The following is a 20,954-nucleotide window of genomic DNA, read 5'->3' on the forward strand; positions in this document are numbered from 1 at the left end:
GTTTACCATTTTACTATTTTTTCTTTTTTTTTTCTTTGATTTCTTATGTGGTCACAAATTATCTTATACTGCAATATTGTGGGCTTAACTCAGGGTGTGCTTATATTTTGTGTCTGTGCGGGAATGCCTTATGGATATATATCCTGGGAGGAGATGCTGTACTAGCTAGACTATTATGACGCAAGCTAATATCAATGTTCTCACTTGGAACGTACGAGGTCTTAATGACAAAAAAAAACGTTCCCTAGTGCTGCGACAACTTAAACATTATGGAGCAGATATGGTCTGCCTTATGGAGACACATCTGGTAGGCGGGAAATTGCTCTCCCTTAAAAAGCCGTGGGTGGGGTGTGCTTATCATGCGTCACACACGTCCGCTTCTAGGGGGGTTTCTGTTCTTGTCCACAAATTGGTCCCTTTTGTACTGGAGTCGGTGCAGATTGACCCGGGAGGTCGTTAAGTCTTTTTGAAATCTAGGATTAATAATCTATCACTTTTATTGTTGGCAATATACATACCGCCTCCTTATTCTTCTGCAGTTTTAAAGAAAGTAGCGGAGTTTATGGCCCTATCCCCGGGAGTGGCTACAGTATGTGTTGGGGATTTTAATAATGTTTTGGATCAGGATCTGGATAGAAGGAGTACAACTCAGAAAGGTCTCTCACCGCAAGGCAACAGGTTTTCGGCTTATGTGTCTGGGCTGGGCTTGGTCGATGCGTGGAGGACAAAAAACCCTACTGCAAGGCAGTTTTCCTGCTTTTCATATTCTCATCTCACGTTATGCCCGGATTGACCTGGCGCTGCTCACGTGGGATATGCTGCCTAGAATTAAGTCTGTGCGCTATGAGACCAGGGGAATCTCGGACCATTCTCCATTGACACTTAGCTTAGATCTGGGATGTCAAAGGGGCCAATCATTTTGGAAACTTAATTCATTTTGGTTGACCCACATGGGGGTGGGCTCTGATTTGGAAGAATTGTGGAAGGAATATTTTGAACTTAATCATGCTACAGCCCCAGATCAGATAGTATGGGACACTTTTAAGTCTTTTCTTAGGAGGACTTTGATCAAACGAGTTGCTGATTTATGGTCTTTATACAAAAAAAAGGAATTGGAACTGGAGGCCTCATGCCAATCATTAGAGCTTACTTATCTTGCTGATGGATTACAGTCATCCAGGGTCGCATGGCTGTCTGCACAGAGGGCATGGAATGAATGTTTGACAGATAAGGCTCAATATAAATTTTTATTCAACTCACACTCTAGATATGCCTCAGGTGATAGACCTGGTAGTTATTTGGCCAATCTGGCAAGATTGGAACGTCCTTCAATAACTATAGTAGAGATTGTGGGTCCAGGGGGTGTAATTTATGACCAAACACCAGATATTACACAGGAATTTGTTAGATACTATCAGCAACTGTATAGTTCTGACATATAGTATTGAAGAAACGCGCCATTATCTTATGACTATAGCTCTCCCTAAATTATCTTCTGAGGCTAAAGATTTCCTGGATTCCCCTTTGAATTTGGAGGAAATTGACATAGCTATAAAATCCTTCCCAAACGGCAAGACCCCGGGATTAGACGGGATCCCCTTGGAGTTATATAAAAAACATAGCCAGTTTTATGTGCCCCGCCTACTCGAGCTATTCAATCAATTGTACGAATGTAATTCTCTCCCTCAGTCCATGTCAGAGGCCCTTATAGTTGTGTTACCAAAGCCGGGAAAAAACCCTAAACAGACGGAGTCATACCGGCTTATTTCTCTCCTCCCTACAGACATTAAAATCCTTGCTAAAGTTCTGGCCATTAGGTTAAATCAGGTGATTGCCCAGCTGATACACTCGGATCAGACTGGATTTATGCCTGGAAAGTCAACCTTGCTTAATCTTAGACGCCTATTTACCCAGTTGCAGATCTCACATGAGGACCCCTCTTCTAAAATAATAGTGTCATTAGATGCCGCTAAGGCGTTTGACTCTGTAGAGTGGTCATTCTTATGGGAGACAATGAGTGGCTTCGGGATAGGCTCTGGTTTCATTCAATGGGTTAAATTGCTCCATTCGGCGCCTGTGGCCAGGGTATCGGTCAATGGATTTGTCTCATCCCCTTTTCCTCTCTCAAGGGGTACACGGCAGGGCTGCCCCTTGTCACCCATTTTATTTGCCATGGCCATTGAGCCATTGGCCAGTTTGATTAGGGCTAGTCCTGCTGTTCAAGGATTTTCAATGGGAACTAAATCGGATAAAATAGCATTATATGCTGATGATATCCTGCTCTTTGTCTCAGATTATGACACTTCCATGCCTAATGCTCTTGCAATTATTAATTCTTTTGGAAAGTATTCGGGTCTGTCAATAAATTGGGACAAATCATGTATACTTCCCATTAGAGGAGCGTGTCCTGCTGTCCCTCTTATAACACTCCCATTAAAATGGGTAGATTCATTCAAATATTTAGGTGTATGGATAACTAATGATCCTCATAGTTATGTGTCTTTAAATATTAAGCCACAAATAGAATATTTAAGATCTCGGGTGGATACATGGGGGAAATTGCCATTGATGCTCACTGGCAGAGTAAACCTTGTAAAAATGGTTCTACAACCCAAACTCCTCTATGTGGTGCAACATTCCCCAATTTATCTCCTTCAGAGTGTGTTTAGACAAATAGATGGATTGTTATCCTCCCTGATTTGGGTTAAACGTAGAGCACATATTCAACTGAATACACTTACTAGGTCACGGGATGCTGGGGGACTGGCACTACCCCACTTTAAGTTTTATTAGTATGCGTCACAGTTGGCGCAATTGAGGACATGGATACAGGTTTTGGAGGTAGATGAATTGTCTGCTCTTCTGGTAGGACAGGAATCTAGGGGGCACACTCCACTTCAAATACTACTTAGTAGCAACTTGCGGGATGTTAGAGCTCCACTGGTTAGACAGGCAGTCTTGATTTGGAGACAGGTCACACAGATTTTTCAGGGACAGGGATGGGATCCTGATACTCCCTTACACAATACCAGGGGACTAGAGGAACTGGCTTTACTGCAGGTTAATAAGGCCTGGGAGAAATTGGGGGTGAACGCGTTAGGACGATTATATACGTCTGGGTTGTTTAAGGCGTTTGAACAGCTATAAAGTGAGTTTAATATCCCAAGACAATATTTTTACAGATATCTTCAACTTCGTCATGCCATAGACGCACAATTTGCGGATTCCCCTCCAGTGTTCAGAGATTCCCCTGTTAAAATTTTATTACAAGCTGCTGGATCAGGACACTTAGTGTCTGCTATGTATGCAGCTTTAATGAAAGAATATCATGGTACTGACTTACCATCCATTAGGCAAAAATAGGAAGCTGACCTTGGACTATTGCCAGATGATGTGTGGATAGGAGCACTGGGTAGTCCAAAAATGGCTACTACAACAATTCGGTTTCAACAAATTCAGTTATTCTTGTTACATAGAACATATTTAACACCAGACCGTTTATTTAAATTCGGTGGTAGATCTGATTCAAAATGCCCAAAATGTAATTCCCCTAATGGAAGTTTTTGGCACTTATTATGGCCATGCTCTATTATCAGTTTCTTTTGGGAAGAGGTTAATTGTATATTTGTGTCCACTGGTGTTCCCCGGGATGTGCTAAGCACTCTAGCTGTTATTGGGGAAGATACACTAGATAAATACTTTGCACAATATGTTGTTAATTTATGCATGCTTGCTAAGGTTTGCATAGCTAGAACATGGATGGCCCCTGAAGGTCCAACGATAAGACAATAAATAGCACTGGTAAATGAGACCTTGGCACATGAAAAATTTGTGTATATAGCTAGGAAGGCTGAAAAGAAATTTCATCTTATATGGGGTAGATCGTTGGAATCATCATATGGGCGGAGACTGGGAGAGACTAGACTTGCTGTGATACAGATAACCAATGGGGATAGAGCTGTGTGTAATACTGAGATTCCTCGTACTTAATGTGATTTAGTCAAGGTGATATATATGTGAACAGGGATATATATCTGCATAAAGAAGTTGTGTAAATGCTTCATTCTCGCTAAACAATTTGTATCTAGAGTATATGTCCTGAAAGAGAACCCGTAGTGTAATATGTCCTGATTGATTTATTTTATTGGATATAATCTATGTAAATGACCACACATAGGCCCTCATTCAGAGGCGGTCGGAGGATGCAAGCGGTCGCTCAGAAACTGGGCGGCCGCTTGCATCCTGACCGGCCGCCTCTTTTTCGCTCGTTAGGCTGTGGGTTAACACCCACAGCTCTAACGACCGCTAGGGTGATGGTCGCGATGGTCATTGACCATCGCGACCATCGGGGCTTACGACGAGACCATAGGGAAGGGTCTCACTTGTCGTAAGCCCCGGAGAGCTTCTGGCTCTGTCAGAGCCGGAAGCTCTCCACTGACATCACTAGTGATGTCAGTGGGGCCTCCCCCAAACGGCAGGCGTTCCCATGGGAACGCCTCTGTTTGGGCTGCCACCCCCCCGGCCTGCCTTCCAAACGGGGCGAGCTGTCAATCAACATCGACAGCTCGCCCCCTTTGGAAAGAGACCCGCTACAACCGGCGCTGTCGGTCGTAGCGGGTCTCACAAATGCGCACTAGACAAACATCGAGGCGGCTGTGCGGTCGTAGACCGTACAGCCGCCTCTGAATAAAGCCCATAGACTGTTTATTGTAATGTATAACAATTTTTTTTTTTTTTTTATTAATGTTTATGTTATTGTTTTCTCTTGAAAACAAATAAAAACTATTGAATTAAAAAAAAAGAAAGAAATGGGGAAATATAAATACGATCACCACTATACACTACGGTCTAAGGGTATGGTTTTCACATGTATTGGACAGGACTTTACAATTAGACCGTAGAGATTTCAATCTTGAAAAGTGAGAAGTTCTAATGAGCACGAGTGGTTCTACAACGTATGCTGGCTACCTATTGGAGTTTTCTGTATTTATTATTCTGCTGAATAAACACTGAATAACTTCCTTTTCTTACATTTAGCTAGTACTTCGTGAATACCTAAATCTTGATGATTATCAGATTGGAACGTGTGCCTGATAAGAATATGCCATCTGCCAGTTTCCATATTGAACATTTTGGGTGGTTGGTAGATGATCACCCACATAGAATTTACAGCTTCAACCAGACAATAAAAAACGGGATGGTTGCCAAGGGTTCTCTGCCACACGTGTCGTGATTTCAGGCCAATGTGGTGTATAACGGCCAGACAGAATGACTGCACTGCCATGTGGGTGGTCAGCTTAGTCCTTGGAAATGTCACGAGAATGCTCTGGGACCTGCTGACAATTATACTATATTTACAGTACTTGTGACACAACCTGTTTTCAGTTGTGACAGTGTGAGTCACTGCCTGAAGACTATAGTACATTCCATTTTATGATATACAGAGATAGGAGACGATAACACATTTTGGTCACTCTGTTGTATGAGGGGTTTTGTGAGGACATTAAACACATGTAGGAAATATATACTTGCGGCATTAAACAATGCCAGCTCTAATACAGCTTTATACCACAGTGCTTTCTTAAATACATACTATGTTGCTACATATCTATTCTTTCAATGTTTCTGACACAACAGTTCTGTACATTAACACATCAGCCTAATACTGTACCTGTTTATACTGTAGCAAATGACCGTGTACAAACATTTTATGGTTAAGCAACATGCGCCAATATAGTGATGTTCAAACATTACTCATGATTTAAATAGCTGCAAAAATCAACTTACATCTAAACAAAACAAAATATTCCCTTTCATAAAAACACTAATTCCCTATTAGGTATTGGCACTGACTCAATGCAATATCAAATTGTCAATTAAGCTGAGCAGGAATAAAATACCCATGAACAAAGGGTGCTCTGTTCTAGCGGATGAGACAATTAGTATTTTGTCTGTTAGGATATATTGTACACAAAGTTCTCTTCATTCTAACATCAATGGGCTTTATGAAGCCCACTTGGAGCTGGAATAAGCTATGTATAAATCATGCCAAGACTCTGTCTAACTATTTAATTATGTGGGAAGGTGGCTCATTAATACAGTGGTTACAGTAGGAAGAGTGCTAAAGCACAGGAAAACAAGGTGATAAGCAAATTGAATAAAACAATATATAATACTAAATATGCAAAACATCAAAACCACCCAATTGTAATGGCGAAATGTTACTTCAATACATCTCAACCCAAAACTGCAATTCATGACCGCAAAGTGACTGAGGTTATCATTCCTGGCATAAGTTCAAGTTTGCATGTTCTCCCCACATTTGACTGAGTTTCCCCCAGTTGCTCCAGTTTCCTTCCAACCGGTTACTGGTAGGATTATTGGATTCTGACAAAAATTAACTATTGATAATGTGCTTGTGCTTGTGCTTGTACTACTACTACTACAACTACAACAACAACAACAATCATGAACAGGCACAATGCACTGTTTAGTTCTATAATGACAAATTTCAGGTACCTCTCAGTAATAAAACCAACAAAGTATTTACTCCCATCTACAAAAAGACACAAGAGTAGCAAAACCAGATATTGGGGTAAATGTAATAACTTGCAAACCGCAGGCATCGGCTAATTCCGTGCGAGGCTGCCTGATGTTTTAAAGTAGCAATCAGATAAAAGGTTTTGCCTTTTAAATGATGGTTAAATAACCTGGTGCAACACATGGCCTTCCATAATATATACCTGGTGCAAAACATAGCCTTCCATAGTATACACCTGGTGCAACACATGGCCTTCCATAATATATACCTGGTGCAAAACATAGCCTTCCATAGTATACACCTGGTGCAACACACGGCCTTCCATAATATATACCTGGTGCAACACATGGCCTTCCATAGTATACACCTGGTGCAACACATGGCCTTCCATAATATATACCTGGTGCAAAACATAGCCTTCCATAGTACACACCTGGTGCAACACACGGCCTTCCATAATATATACCTGGTGCAAAACATGGCCTTCCATAATATATACCTGGTGCAAAACATGGCCTTCCATAGTACACACCTGGTGCAACACACGGCCTTCCATAATATATACCTGGTGCAACACATGGCCTTCCATAATACATACCTGGTGCAAAACATGGCCTTCCATAGTATACACCTGGTGCAACACATGGCCTTCCATAATATATACCTGGTGCAAAACATAGCCTTCCATAGTACACACCTGGTGCAACACACGGCCTTCCATAATATATACCTGGTGCAAAACATGGCCTTCCATAGTATACACCTGGTGCAACACACGGCCTTCCATAATATATACCTGGTGCAAAACATGGCCTTCCATAGTATACACCTGGTGCAACACATGGCCTTTCATAATATATACCTGGTGCAAAACATAGCCTTCCATAGTACACACCTGGTGCAACACACGGCCTTCCATAATATATACCTGGTGCAAAACATGGCCTTCCATAGTATACACCTGGTACAACACATGGCCTTCCATAATATATACCTGGTGCAAAACATAGCCTTCCATAATATATACCTGGTGCAAAACATAGCCTTGCATAGTATACACCTGGTGCAACACATGGCCTTCCATAATATATACCTGGTGCAACACATGGCCTTCCATAATATATACCTGGTGCAAAACATAGCCTTCCATAATATATACCTGGTGCAAAACATAGCCTTCCATAATATATACCTGGTGCAACACATGGCCTTCCATAATATATACCTGGTGCAAAACATAGCCTTCCATAGTATACACCTGGTGCAACACACAGCCTTCCATAATATATACCTGGTGCAAAACATGGCCTTCCATAGTATACACATGGTGCAACACATGGCGTTCCATAATATATACCTGGTGCAAAACATAGCCTTCCATAGTATACACCTGGTGCAACGCACGGCCTTCCATAATATATACCTGGTGCAAAACATGGCCTTCCATAGTATACACCTGGTGCAACACATGGCCTTCCACAATATATACCTGGTGCAAAACATAGCCTTCCAGAATATATACCTGGTGCAAAACATGGCCTTCCATAATATATACCTGGTGCAAAACATAGCCTTCCATAATATATACCTGGTGCAACACATGGCCTTCCATAATATACACCTGGTGCAAAACATAGCCTTCCATAATATACACCTGGTGCAACACATGGCCTTCCATAATATATACCTGGTGCAAAACATAGCCTTCCATAGTATACACCTGGTGCAACACATGGCCTTCCATAATATATACCTGGTGCAAAACATAGCCTCACATAATATATACCTGGTGCAACACATGGCCTTCCATAATATATACCTGGTGCAACACATGGCCTTCCATAATATATACCTGGTGCCACACATGGCCTTCCATAATATATACCTGGTGCCACACATGGCCTTCCATAATATATACCTGGTGCCACACATGGCCTTCCATAATATATACCTGGTGCAACACATGGCCTCCCATAATATATACCTGGTGCCACACATGGCCTTCCATAATATATACCTGGTGCAACACATGGCCTCCCATAGTATACACCTGGTGCAACACTGAAGGGGGAGAAACACAGAAATAGAGTGATGTATTTTGTTTTTCCTTAGTAACAAAGTACACAAAAGAAAAATAAATTTAGAACTAACATAAAAGCATATCCAAAGTAGTGGTAATTAATGCTGGTGAAGGAAGGCGGAATATGTATAATAGTGTTACGCTACTTTATCTCTTGCAACACAAAGCATTCTGGAAGATTGTATTCCCTTAACTTAGTGTTCCCAAGTGCCCTGTAGCTATTTATTGCTGCAAGATACTAAAAACATAGCTCCTGTTGCTATGACACATTCACTTTATTGCTAGCAGAATTCCAAGTACATATGGGTTTAGAGACGTTCAATAAAAGGATTAGAGAAAGTTACTATATAGCATATTTGTGTCTGACTGCAGGTTTCTAGGATTAATCTTTTATATATATCTAAAATGAAAAAAAAAAAAAAGTTACCTTTGCAATTGTAGCTGCTTGTTGGGGATAATAGAGAGAGGCTCCAAGTCCCATAAACCCAAGTGGATATACTATTTTCTTTATTCTTGAGCCTGTTGGTAGTCATGATAAATTAATACAACTTAAGAAACACCAGGAATTTTAAAGACAGCTGCATATCCATTCTCAGAAACACTTCACATTTCTAGTCAGTCAGTGTTGTGAGAGTAGTCTGCACCAGTCATTATCAATACCAAGTAAGGTTTTTTATAGTAAGGTTACTAGGACACACACTAACCTCTTGCAAGGAATAATCCAACAACTCCTGCAAAACCAATCAATCCAAGCCTTGGGTAGAATCCTGGTGGAGCATCCCGTAATAATTCATACGTCACTAGAACCAGGAAGAATATATTAGCAGCTTTCTGTTACTTACTTTTCCTTCATTGAACATAAAAATACGAATGTACAAAAATATGTTGCAGGCTGTATCTTTGTTACCAAGCATGCTTGTAGACTATATTCCCTATATTTTACAAAACTTTCCTCTCTTTCTTTTTAAAATATAATGTTACATTCACAATAGATAAAATTGAGGCGTGGCCTTATGCTAGGTCTTATATTTATCATTGTGGGGGCATGGCTTAATCAGGAGGTAGCACAGAAATACTACAAAGCCACACATACAAAGCCACCAAAATATGTGGACCCCCAGGGATCCCTCACTTTAAACAATTGGGGTCCTACCTGACAGATTCTGGGTCCCATCGGAATTAAAACATGTATATGTGTGTGTATATATATATATATATATATATATATATATATATATATATATATATATATACACACACACACACACACACACACACACACACACATGAGAAAACAATATCAAGGCGGCACTCGGAGACCGATGAAAACAATACCCTCACCAGAGGGATTTTGTTGGTGGGTCAACGTTTTGGGGTCTTGTACCCCGAAACGTTGACCCACCAATAAATTCCCTCTGGTGATCGTATTGTTTTCATCAATCTCCGAGTGCCGCCTTGATATGGTTTTCATATTTATTTGGGGGTGCTGTCCCCCTTGGAGGGCACTGGAACAAGTTGGGGCTGCTTGCCCATTTACACTGAGTGGTGGAGTATTGGAGTATTGGACTCTCTCTCTCTCTCTATATATATATATATATACACACACACATACACAGTGCCTTGCAAAAGTATTCACCCCCTTGGCTTTTTACCCTTTTTGTTACTATATAACCTGTAATTTTTTTTATATCTGAATTTTATGTGATGGATCTGCACTAAATAGTCTAATTTGGTGAAGTGAAATGAGAGCAATATACATAAAAAGAATATTTATAAATAAAATTCTGAAAATTGCCATGTGCCTATGTAATCACCCCCTATGCTATGAAGCCCCTCAAAAGTTCTGGTGCAACCAATTACCCTCAGAAGTCACATAATTAGTGAAGTGAAGTCCACCTGTGTGAAATCTAAGTGTCACATGATAGGTTAGTATAAACACACCTTTTCTGAAAGGCCCCAGAGGCTGCAACACCACTAAGCAAGAGGCATCACACCATGTAGTCCAAGGAGCTCTCCAGACAAGTCAGGGACAAAGTTGTTGAGAAGTACAATTCTGGGTTGGGTTATAATAAAATCCAAATCTTTGATGATCCCCCGGAGCACCATCAAATCCATCATCATCAAATGGAAAGAACATGGTATAACAACAAACCTGCCAAGAGAGGGCCGCCCACCAAAACTCACAATCCCTGAACCACTGGACAGGCCTACAGGCAATAATAAAGGTCCGCCTCCCCATGACCAGATATAGGGCAGTTGTAGGAATCTATAAGGCCTATCATAAATTGTCTATATGGAGACAGATAAGTTCTGTGATACACATTAAGAAATAATTTATTATAGGTGCTGGTTGTTAACATGGAGTGAAATTGGGAGGTGGTGGTGTGCCAACCACTGTCTCATGCTGTGACTAAGTTGTGATCAAGGTCCTCCCTCCCAAATTTGTAAAAAAGTGAAATGGTCATTTGTGTAGGATGGGAAACAACCCAGTTAAATGGGTTATGTCAGTTGTTATGCGAGAATTCCCTCACTACCGTGCTAATGTTGTACCTGAAGAAACGCAGTGGGTGTACCCATACAGTTTCATAATTCTCACTGGCCTCAAGGAAGGCCATGGGCCTTCTCGCTTGGACATTGTGCAGATAATGTAATGAATGGACTCCCCCCACTATCTATATTGTGATGGGATAGGATGCAACGCCACTCTGAAAGTCCTTGTTATGTAAAAAAGGAAGGTGGATAGATTTATGGGCATTTAGGGAAGCCTGTCAGGTAGAAACTGTTTTTCCAAGTGCTTGCTGGCATATACGGCTTGGTCCTGTAACCAATCTACTAAAAATCGGAATTGAGTGGCATAATTATATGTGAGAGCTCATCATAAATTACCCTGGTGTGTGTGCAGCTCAGATAGCCAAAATGACATGTAAATATAAACCAAACATTTGACATTGTCAGTAAACAAGTGCATTCATTTTTTGTTGTCCTGTTCTAGAAGATGGGAACAATAAGAATTATCAGTAATTATGCAAAATAGAGACATGATCCATTTTCCGGATCTTTGCTAGAAGTTGTATTACTGAAAAGTGACGTATTCTGTTTATGTAATACCTTTAGTGTGCTCCACAGCAGTCTCCAGTTTAGGCTTGGTCTTCGTATATACATCCTATACAGCATGAGAAAGGCCATCTGTTAATTTATTTACAAAAACAAAACAAAAAAATCTTTTTGCAAAACTTGTCAGTAAAAAAATTATAATATGATGACAAATAATCGGAAATGTGAGAAGGGAATGTACATAATAACTTACCGATTTTTCTTGGCAGATATTAGGTCAAACTACACATTTGCCTACGTTTTCCATGTTTTCAGGGCCATTTTGATGCTGATCAAGTATCTCAATGTCAGTTATGTGCATTTTCTATTCTAATCTTCAATACATATTAAAGCTGCAATTTGTTATTTCAATTATTTCTAAGCCCCTTTCAACCACTGCATGGTGCAATCATATTCTTTGCAACCATACCAGGCTGTGTGTTCCCTGGCAAGGACGCAAACAACGCGACCAGTCACAAAGGCCCACTGGGTGGCTATCAGAAGATAATCTTCCAGCAACCGCCAATTGCATAGGAACCTCCCGGCTCCTCGGCATCCCTGCACCCTAACCCCAGTGTCTGCCTTACAGTCAATCACTGCTGATCGGGGAACCTGGCAGAACCCACAACCGCAGCTGCAGAAAGGAGCAGCTGCTGGGGAAAATGTAGCGGTGATGTCCCGATCATCGCTGGGCTGATATAACGCTGTCCAATATTAAAATTGTTATTATGTTAAGTGTTTTAAAAAAAAATTATAATTTTTTCAACAAAATTGTGTTGGATAAGTTAGAAATAGATGTTCTTAACCTAATTCAGTCATAAAAAACCTGACAATTTCTGAGCGGTTTTTGGAAAAAATATTAGCCAGATAAGTGGTTAAGGTTCTACTTCCATCTTTGTCCATCCCTCTGTTATCACGCACCTCACTCTTTCCCACGGGGAAGATGACACAAACTAACACAAAATAATGTCACATTTCTAAAACGTTATTAATAATTAGTGTAACCAAACTGCATTGAAATCAAGATATGGATTTAAATGACAAGTAATAAATGTTGTGCTTACCTAGTAAAACAATTGGGGACCATGTAGAATATACTGGTCTATACAGAAATGAAGAAAAGGTAGTAATGTCCATAACTACCAGTCTTCTGTTTTTTTCTTTTGACGTGTGCAACAACAACGACAGCTCAAATCTGACCTACTGCATTGGCCAACACTACTTATTCTACATATGTGCCTAGGCAACAAGCATCAGAGAGGTTACCCCAATACTTTTAGTAATGAAGCAACAAATCTACTTGCCTTTGACACCCAAACCCTCATTTTCTTTGATTAGCATACATTCCTGTACAGAATACAGAATTACAACTTTCCGGCCAAACCTGAAAGATTTGAATATACAGATAACATATCTCTTTGTTATGTAACACTTTAGTAATTGTAGCTGTTGCGCAAGTTTGGCTGGGACCATTACTTTTCAGTGACTGACAACCAGTGGTCTGGCAAATAGTAATGTGACTACCCTCTCTACCGTCACATGACATGACATGATGAGAGTCTGAGTCTGTGACTGACAGCCATATTTGTCTGGCCTCCAGAGTGATTCTGAAAAGGAGATAATGAATCGTAGAAAGACAGCAATAAAAAAATGCAGATGTATGATTAGAAAAGGTACTAAACTTGCCATTTAAAGAAATAAAAACAACAAACAAAACACAACCATTCCAATGCAAAACTTCTGCTTTACGTTTGGAAATGTTCTAATTTAATTTGGAGAATTGATTACTTTTCTGTAGGGATGTGCAGGCTCGGATAGGTTCGAGTTTGCACGTGGAGTTCGGATTTTTCCCTCCAAAAAAACGGAACTCAGAACGAGGCAAAACGTCATCTTACATGGACGAACATCATCATTCCTGGTCTTTTGTCCAGGAATGATGATGTTCGTCCATGTAAGATGACGTTTTGCCTCGTTCTGAGTTCCGTTTTTTTGGAGGGAAAAATCCGAACTCCACGTGCAAACTCGAACCTATCCGAGCCTGCACATCCCTACTTTTCTGACATTCTTGTATCTGCGTTTGTTTGGTCTAATGTTTTTCAGTATAACATTGATGTAGTCTTCTGTATCAATATTGAATTTCATTATTTTATTATTTATAGTATTCACATATACTCTGCAAGTTATATTTCCTCTCCTGCCAGTAACTAGTGTTACACTGCTCGCCTCTAATGGGACCCAGAGGGGATTACATGCTGCCCATATGTAATCACGGTGAGCCAATGTTACCAAGGCAAGCTGCACTAGGCCCGTTCCCATGGCACGCTATGAGCTGGCTGACTGATGACATTTCTGGGCATTACAGGGCTGTATACACTAGTCCAATAGTAAATAACCCCCAACATGTTTAAGTTAGCTAAGGCTACTAATGTTGCTTTAAGTCAATTTAAAAACACAAATGCTCTTATTTGCAAATTGAAAATTAAATACAGGAAACATTGAGTGAAGGCACAACAAATATTGATATAGGGAAGAGGAAGAAAGATGTCATTTGAAACAAATTACAATCTCTTCCTCAAACAGAGTGGTGTTAAACCATAACATGCTGTACCCTGCAAAATAAAGCAGCAATCCAACATAGGTGTTTTTTTTTTCTTTCAATAGCAAATACAGTAAATGTTAAGCATGTATGAATGTATTTTTATTTTTGCAAGACCTACACAAAAAAATATGCTAAATGGAATTTAAGAGTGCAAAATGAGTGTCTCCTGTACTGGTAATATAATTTGCTCCTGCATTTTTGTACGCTGACTTTTACTGGCATGGGGAGTGTAACATTTAGCATCTTGTGATGGGAGGAGCAGAAAAAACTATTTTTTTAATGCAATAAAAGGGGTGGGAAACTCTGAAATCACCATCACCCAATTCTTTAAAATGCTAGGACTGTCCACACATCCATTTTATTCATCCTAGAGACAATTCAGGGTAAAACGGCTCTATGGGGGCAATACAATTAAATGCAATGTGGATAGCGTTGGGAATGCGATCTCGGAGCTATTCAATTGGCCGCGCAGTTAACCTGCAACTAGAGGATTTCTGCTCGCACCCTCCTGAGGTACGAGCAGAAATCCAACTAACCTAGTTCCGCCATGCTGGTTACAGGCATAGGGCCTGCACTAATAGCATCGCGGTACTTAAGATGAAGAATGGCGTTTACCGCAACTAAACACCTGGCATTAGGCACCGTAAACTGCATCTCTCGACTTAAGTGCAGAGCGCGATGGGGACAACTGAATAGCTCCGGGCACTCATTCACGGCGCTATTCAACATCGCATTTAATTGAATTGCCCCCTATGTCACTATGCCGGGAAACACTGAGTATGCAGTTGAACATTAAACACGGACATCAGTACCTGACACCAGTCAGTATATGGGGACACAGATCTTCTCAGCCATGAGATCCCCTCCTCCAGCTCCGTCTGTTTCTCTTCAACATATCTGGCTTCTTGAACTGGACTGGAGTAGAGAGAAAGCTGCAAATATTTGAAGACAAAAAAAAACAAAAAACAGTGATGTACAATGTCTGGAACAGACATATATTAGCATGTCAAATAAAAAATAGAAATAAAATGCTTTATTACTAATATTAAATATTAATCACGTATTCATATTAAAATTGCTCGGTTCTCAAATTTACTATCCAAGAAGAAAGTGTATGGAGGAAATCCTTCCTTAAACACAGCACTATCTGCCAATCACCAGCTGAGCCAATATACTAAAGAATGCAAAATCAATGTACAGGAGATCAGTGCTTCGAAAAATCTGCTCATGAAATGTCTCAGTGATGGAATAATGATGGAAATGGCTGCATAGTACTTTAAAGCCATTTCCTTACAGAGATTACTTACACAGGTTGAGTCTCCCATATCCAAATATTCCGAAATATGGAATAATTTTGGCATGACTGAGATAATGAAACCTTCGATTTTTGATGGTTCAATGTACACAAACTTTGTCAAGGGCACAAATTATTAAAAATATTGCATACAATTACCTTCAGGCTGTGTGTATAAGGTGTATATGAAACAAATGAATTTCATTTCTGTACACAAACTTTGCTTGAGCCACAAAATTATTGAAAATATTGTATAAAATTAACTGCAGGCTGTGTGTATAAGGTGTACATAACACATAAATGCATTCTGTGTGTATATTGGGGTCCCATTCCCTAGATATTTCATTATGATATGCATATATTCCAAAATACAGAATATTCTGTTATCCAAAATACCCCTGGTCCCAAGCATTTTGGATATGGGAGACTCAACCTGTATCACCAATGTAATACTTTAACCTGTTCTCTTTAAAAGTTCTCATTTACCTCTTCCACTTTTATCAGTGTTTTGGCAGTCGTCTGTGTATCACTGGCGGCATGTACATGAAGCGTGGTAAAGCTCAGGCTGGCAGGAACCGCCAGGAGTGTCACTGCCTGATGAAGAAAGTGCATGTTCAGTACATAAAGGAGTGACACATTACATTCATAACATTCATAACATAGAACATTAGTCATGCAATACACAAAAACAAGGGCGTTATCCCTTACCATTGTTAAAATACACCAAATGTAATAAGAGTAGTTCTAGTTATCTTCTGAAGCAATGCAACAAACATAAAACAAGGAAAATGTAATATAGACCCTGGCTACGAAAGAGCCAGACTGCGGATAAATTGTACCGGTAAGGTTAATCTTTTCCATAGAGATCTGATTTGTTACTATTCTAGGAAAAAATGTAAAATTGAGCAGTGTCCTAGATTTAGCTGACAAAAGTCGGATTGCCTAAAGCAAGGTGCAATAATCGGGCCGATCAGCCAATTCTCAGCTGGTTGGTCCAATTATTGCAGTTTCACTGGTCCGATGATCGATCACAATCCAGCCAATTCGTCTGCCGGGATCAGGAATGCTGGCGGATCCAACAAAGTGCATTAATAACCACCCCAAAGACATTTATTGTTCAGATAGGAATGATAATTGTGTAGTGCGTATACAGGAAATCCGTTGTTCATAGAATCGATTCAGCTGGGAAACACAAATATCGACGATCGTTCCTCTTATCTGTCTGGGGAATAATTAGCATTACCTGCAATTAAATTACGTTACTGTAGCCATTTGTGAACATTCGTTACTCGCTTAGTACAAAAACCACAAAATGGCTGCAATTAATTACTGGTGGAAATATTCATAGCCACTTATAGAATAAGAGGAAGAATAACCTCTAGGACATCTTACTGTTGAACCATATGCGTCTGTACTGATACATATATATAAAAAAAAATCCATTTACTATTTTGCTTTCATTTCTTTCCAGATAATACTGAAAAGAACACCATCTGTTCCGTCCAGTGCCGCTATTACTAACAGTGTGCAGAGACAATTCATACCGTTCAGAACACATCGTTCATTTCATTTACTACATGAAACCTGCTGAAAGTGCCTATTAAACGTATGTAAACACATGCAATAACTGAGTTTCAATGCATTACAAAACATGTATTAAAACTCATAGGGGTATATCCCACGCCATCATGCGAGTCTGGCCGATGTTTTAAAGTAGCAATCATTTACAAGGCAAATTGTAAGCCGGCCCCATGCTATGTGCATATTCTCCATCAAAGTACGGCCTCGGTTGGTCCTGCAACTTTGTACACTAACAATGTGGAAAACATGCACTGCGCAACTTTAAAGTGACTTAAGACGCAATCACAGATGAAACACATCGACCATTTGCGTTAATATCGTCATGTCAGGTCCATACTTAGGTTAGAAGCCTTAGTTTGACATTAGCGTTTAAAGCTTTTAATTGAATACAAATCTCATTGCTTTTGTTCTTTTATTAAAATTATATACTTATGAATTATTTCATTACAGTCGCCTCAATCTTTCCAGCCTGGAACACGTGCATTTGGAGTTATGTTTCCCCCATTATGCTGCAGCAAGTAAAAATATTCCAGGGACGTGGCTGTAACTGGAATTAACATACCAAGTATGTCCACAGAAACATGCCTGTGTGTGGGAGTTCTTGGCAACCAGGCTGAATCAAAGACAGCAGTGAGTGAAACAAGTTTTTCTTCAGGCATGGTTTGTAGCACAACAAAAAACCGGTTGGCTAGCAACCAGCAGACGAAGATCCCTTGTATCCAGCTCAGATACACAATCCAACTGAAATGCTGGGACCCAATGGCTGCGGTGTCTGCTAGAATGGATACTTTTCTTAACTGTTGTTTCTCTAATAAATAACATTTTTAAACATCACTATTATTCAATGACATGGTACAAATTAATCTGTAAAACTTGAGCAATTTACATTAACTAAAGCAAAGAATGGATTACTTGATCTAGATCGCAGCAACGCGGGTTCCGGACTATAGATAGACGGTAAAAAACGTTGACAATGTCTAGATAGACACCAGATGTTAGACAGTCAGTAGGTTGATTAGGACAAAAGGACGACACACTAAAGGTCAACATGTAGGAAGGTCGACAGGTACAATGGTCGACAGGGTCAGATGGTTGACACAAAAAAAGGTCAACACAATTTTTTTTTTTTTTTTTACGGTTAGGGTTAGGCACTTACCCCGACGTTTAGGGTCAGGCACCAACTCTGATGGTTAGGGTTAGGCTCCAGGAGGGAGGGTTAAGATAAGGCACCAAGGGGAGGGTTAGGGTGAAGATTAGGGCTACAAAAAAAGTGTTGACCATTTTTTTGTGTCAACTTTTTGACCCTGTCGACATTCTTTACATGTCGACCTTAAGTGTGTCGACATTTTGTCCCTGTCGACCTTTTGTTCCAGTCGACCTATTGACTGTCTAACATCTGGTGTCTATCTAGACACTGTTGATCTTTTTACTGTCTATCTATCTGTTAATCCACACCCCAGCAACGCGTGGTCCAGTGCAATTAGGAATGTTGCTTCCTACAACCCTTTTATGAACATGGTTATATTTTTTATGTATATATTTGCACTTTCCAGTTCAGAGATGCACCAGCCTCTTATCTATACGCTTGGTTTGATATTCGTTACCAGGGAAAACTTGTACCAGCCTGCACGTGGTGCAAATAATACGCCTGAAAACGTGTATTTTCGCTTCCATTCAACTCTGCATCACATTCCACAGAGTGTATAAATGGTCTCCGGATGCTTTACTGTTGGCATGATACAGGACTGATGGTAGCGTTCACCTTTCCTTCTCCGGAAAAGCGTTTTTCCAGATGCCCCAAACAATCTGAAAGGGGAATCATCAGAGAAAATAACTTTACCCCAGTCCTCAGCAGTCCAATCCCTGTACCTTTTGATGAAATCAGTCTGTCCCTGATGTTTTTCCTGGAGAGAAGTGGCTTCTTTGCTGCACTTCTTGACACCAGGCCATCCTCCAAAAGTCTTCGCTCTGTGTCATTCCAACAGTAAAGCATACGGAGACCATTCATGTGTGGGGTTGCTTCTCAGCCAAGGGAGTGGGATCACTCACAAGTTTGCCTAAGAACACAGCCATGAATAAAGAATGGTACCAAATATCCTCTAAGAGCAACTTCTCCCAACCATCCAAGAACAGTTTGGTGATGAACAATGCCTTTTCCAGCATGATAGGGCACCTTGCCGTAAGGCAAAAGTGATAACTAAGTGGCTCAGTGAACAAAACATTGAAATTTTGGGTCCATGACCAGGAAACTACCCAGACATTAATCCCATTGAGAATTTGTGGTCAATCCTCAAGAGGCGGGTGGACAAACAAAACCCCACAAATTCTGACAAACTCCAAGCATTGATTAGGCAAGAATGGGTGGCCATCAGTCAGTATGTGGCCCAGAAGTTGATTGACAGCATGCCAGGGCGAATTGCAGAGGTTCTGAAAAAGAAGGGTCAACAATACAAATATTGACTCTCTGCGTAACTGTCAATAAAAGCCTTTGGGGTCTATTTATTAAGCAGTGTTAGGAGACAGAGTGAAAAGTGATAAGGTGCCAGCCAATCAGCTCCCAATTGTCATGTTTCAAACACAGCCTGTGAGATGGCAGTTGGGAGCTGATTGGCTGGCACCTTATCACTTTTCACTCTGTCTCCTAACACTGCTTAGTAAATAGACCTCTTTGACACTTATGAAATTCTTGTAATTTTACTTCAGTATACCATAGTAACATCTGACAAAAAGGTCTAAAAACACTGAAGCAGCAAACTTTGTGAAAACCAATACTTGTGTCATTCTCAAACCTTTTGGCCATGGCTATAGGTGGTGCAGCCACTACGGGACTCAGGTTAAAGGGGGCTCAGCAATTCTGGGTTTCCCCACACTACAATGTCCCAACTCTGCTCTCAAAAGGACAGAGTGGAGGACCGCCTGTTGGCCTGATTCACTACCGCTCGCAACTGCGATTACGCACGCAATTGGCCGATTGTTGCGTTCTGTGTATGCATAGCAGTACACGAATGAGCCACTGCGATTGGGATTGCGATAGCAGCGACTACGCAGACCCATCGCAGAGTGATTGATAGGAAATGCTGTTCGTGGGTGGTGACGGGGGAAGGGGATGGTTGGTGGAACGCAGGCATGCCAGTGCGTGTGAATGCCGTTGCAGGGGCGTGCATAAATTATCCACTGCGATGCCGTACGCAGCCTGAGGACTCATAGCGTGAGTTTAGTAATTTCTGAGTGAGGCCAGACCTTGTGTACTTGTGCGTGAGGCTGCGATGGTATTCGATTGTACAGATGGTCTTGTTAGACATTACGGATGTGTGTAAGGTAAGGGGGGCGTCCCTATGTAGTGATGCGACGGCATGGCGATCGCAATGGATTAGCATACTATCGCAGATGAACTGCGTGCGTAATTGCTATTGCAATCGCAGTTGCGATCCGTAGTGAATCAGGCCCTGTGTTCATTACTTCCAGCTCTGCTCTGTCCGTACTAGCAGAGATCTAACACAGCAGCTGTAGGACTTTGAATAAGAACCAGTGTCAGATGCCCCCTAGTATAGAGAGAGCTAAGCAGTGATTGGCACAGGTGCCAATTTTACATGTAAAATACGGGGGAATGAGAGAGGACTGGGGGGGGGGGGAGCAGGTGAAGGAATGGGGTAACAAGGTGAGGAACAACAGCACCAAATTAATATTGTTAATATGTTTGTAAAATATGGATGTACAGTATAGTAAAAAAAATGTTTTTGAAAAACAATTAGACATATTTCTGTTC

General features: G+C 40.7%; 1 protein-coding gene across 2 annotated transcripts in view; it reads right to left on the minus strand.

Moving 5' to 3' along the window:
- Positions 1-20,954, minus strand: part of APOO (apolipoprotein O) — a 57,942-nt gene that overhangs the window by 16,232 nt on the left and 20,756 nt on the right. For both annotated transcript variants that reach the window (XM_088455379.1, XM_088455378.1), the window contains exons 2-6: positions 16,094-16,201; positions 15,126-15,245; positions 11,730-11,784; positions 9,326-9,421; positions 9,049-9,140 (exon numbers count right to left, since the gene is read on the minus strand). In XM_088455379.1, coding sequence (XP_088311505.1) covers positions 9,049-9,140; positions 9,326-9,421; positions 11,730-11,784; positions 15,126-15,245; positions 16,094-16,201 — 471 coding nt within the window. The remainder of the gene's footprint in view (positions 1-9,048; positions 9,141-9,325; positions 9,422-11,729; positions 11,785-15,125; positions 15,246-16,093; positions 16,202-20,954) is intronic.

Source organism: Taudactylus pleione, unplaced genomic scaffold, assembly GCF_031769625.1.
Source record: "Taudactylus pleione unplaced genomic scaffold, aTauple2 ptg000040l, whole genome shotgun sequence".
NCBI classification, from domain to species: Eukaryota; Metazoa; Chordata; class Amphibia; order Anura; family Myobatrachidae; genus Taudactylus; species Taudactylus pleione.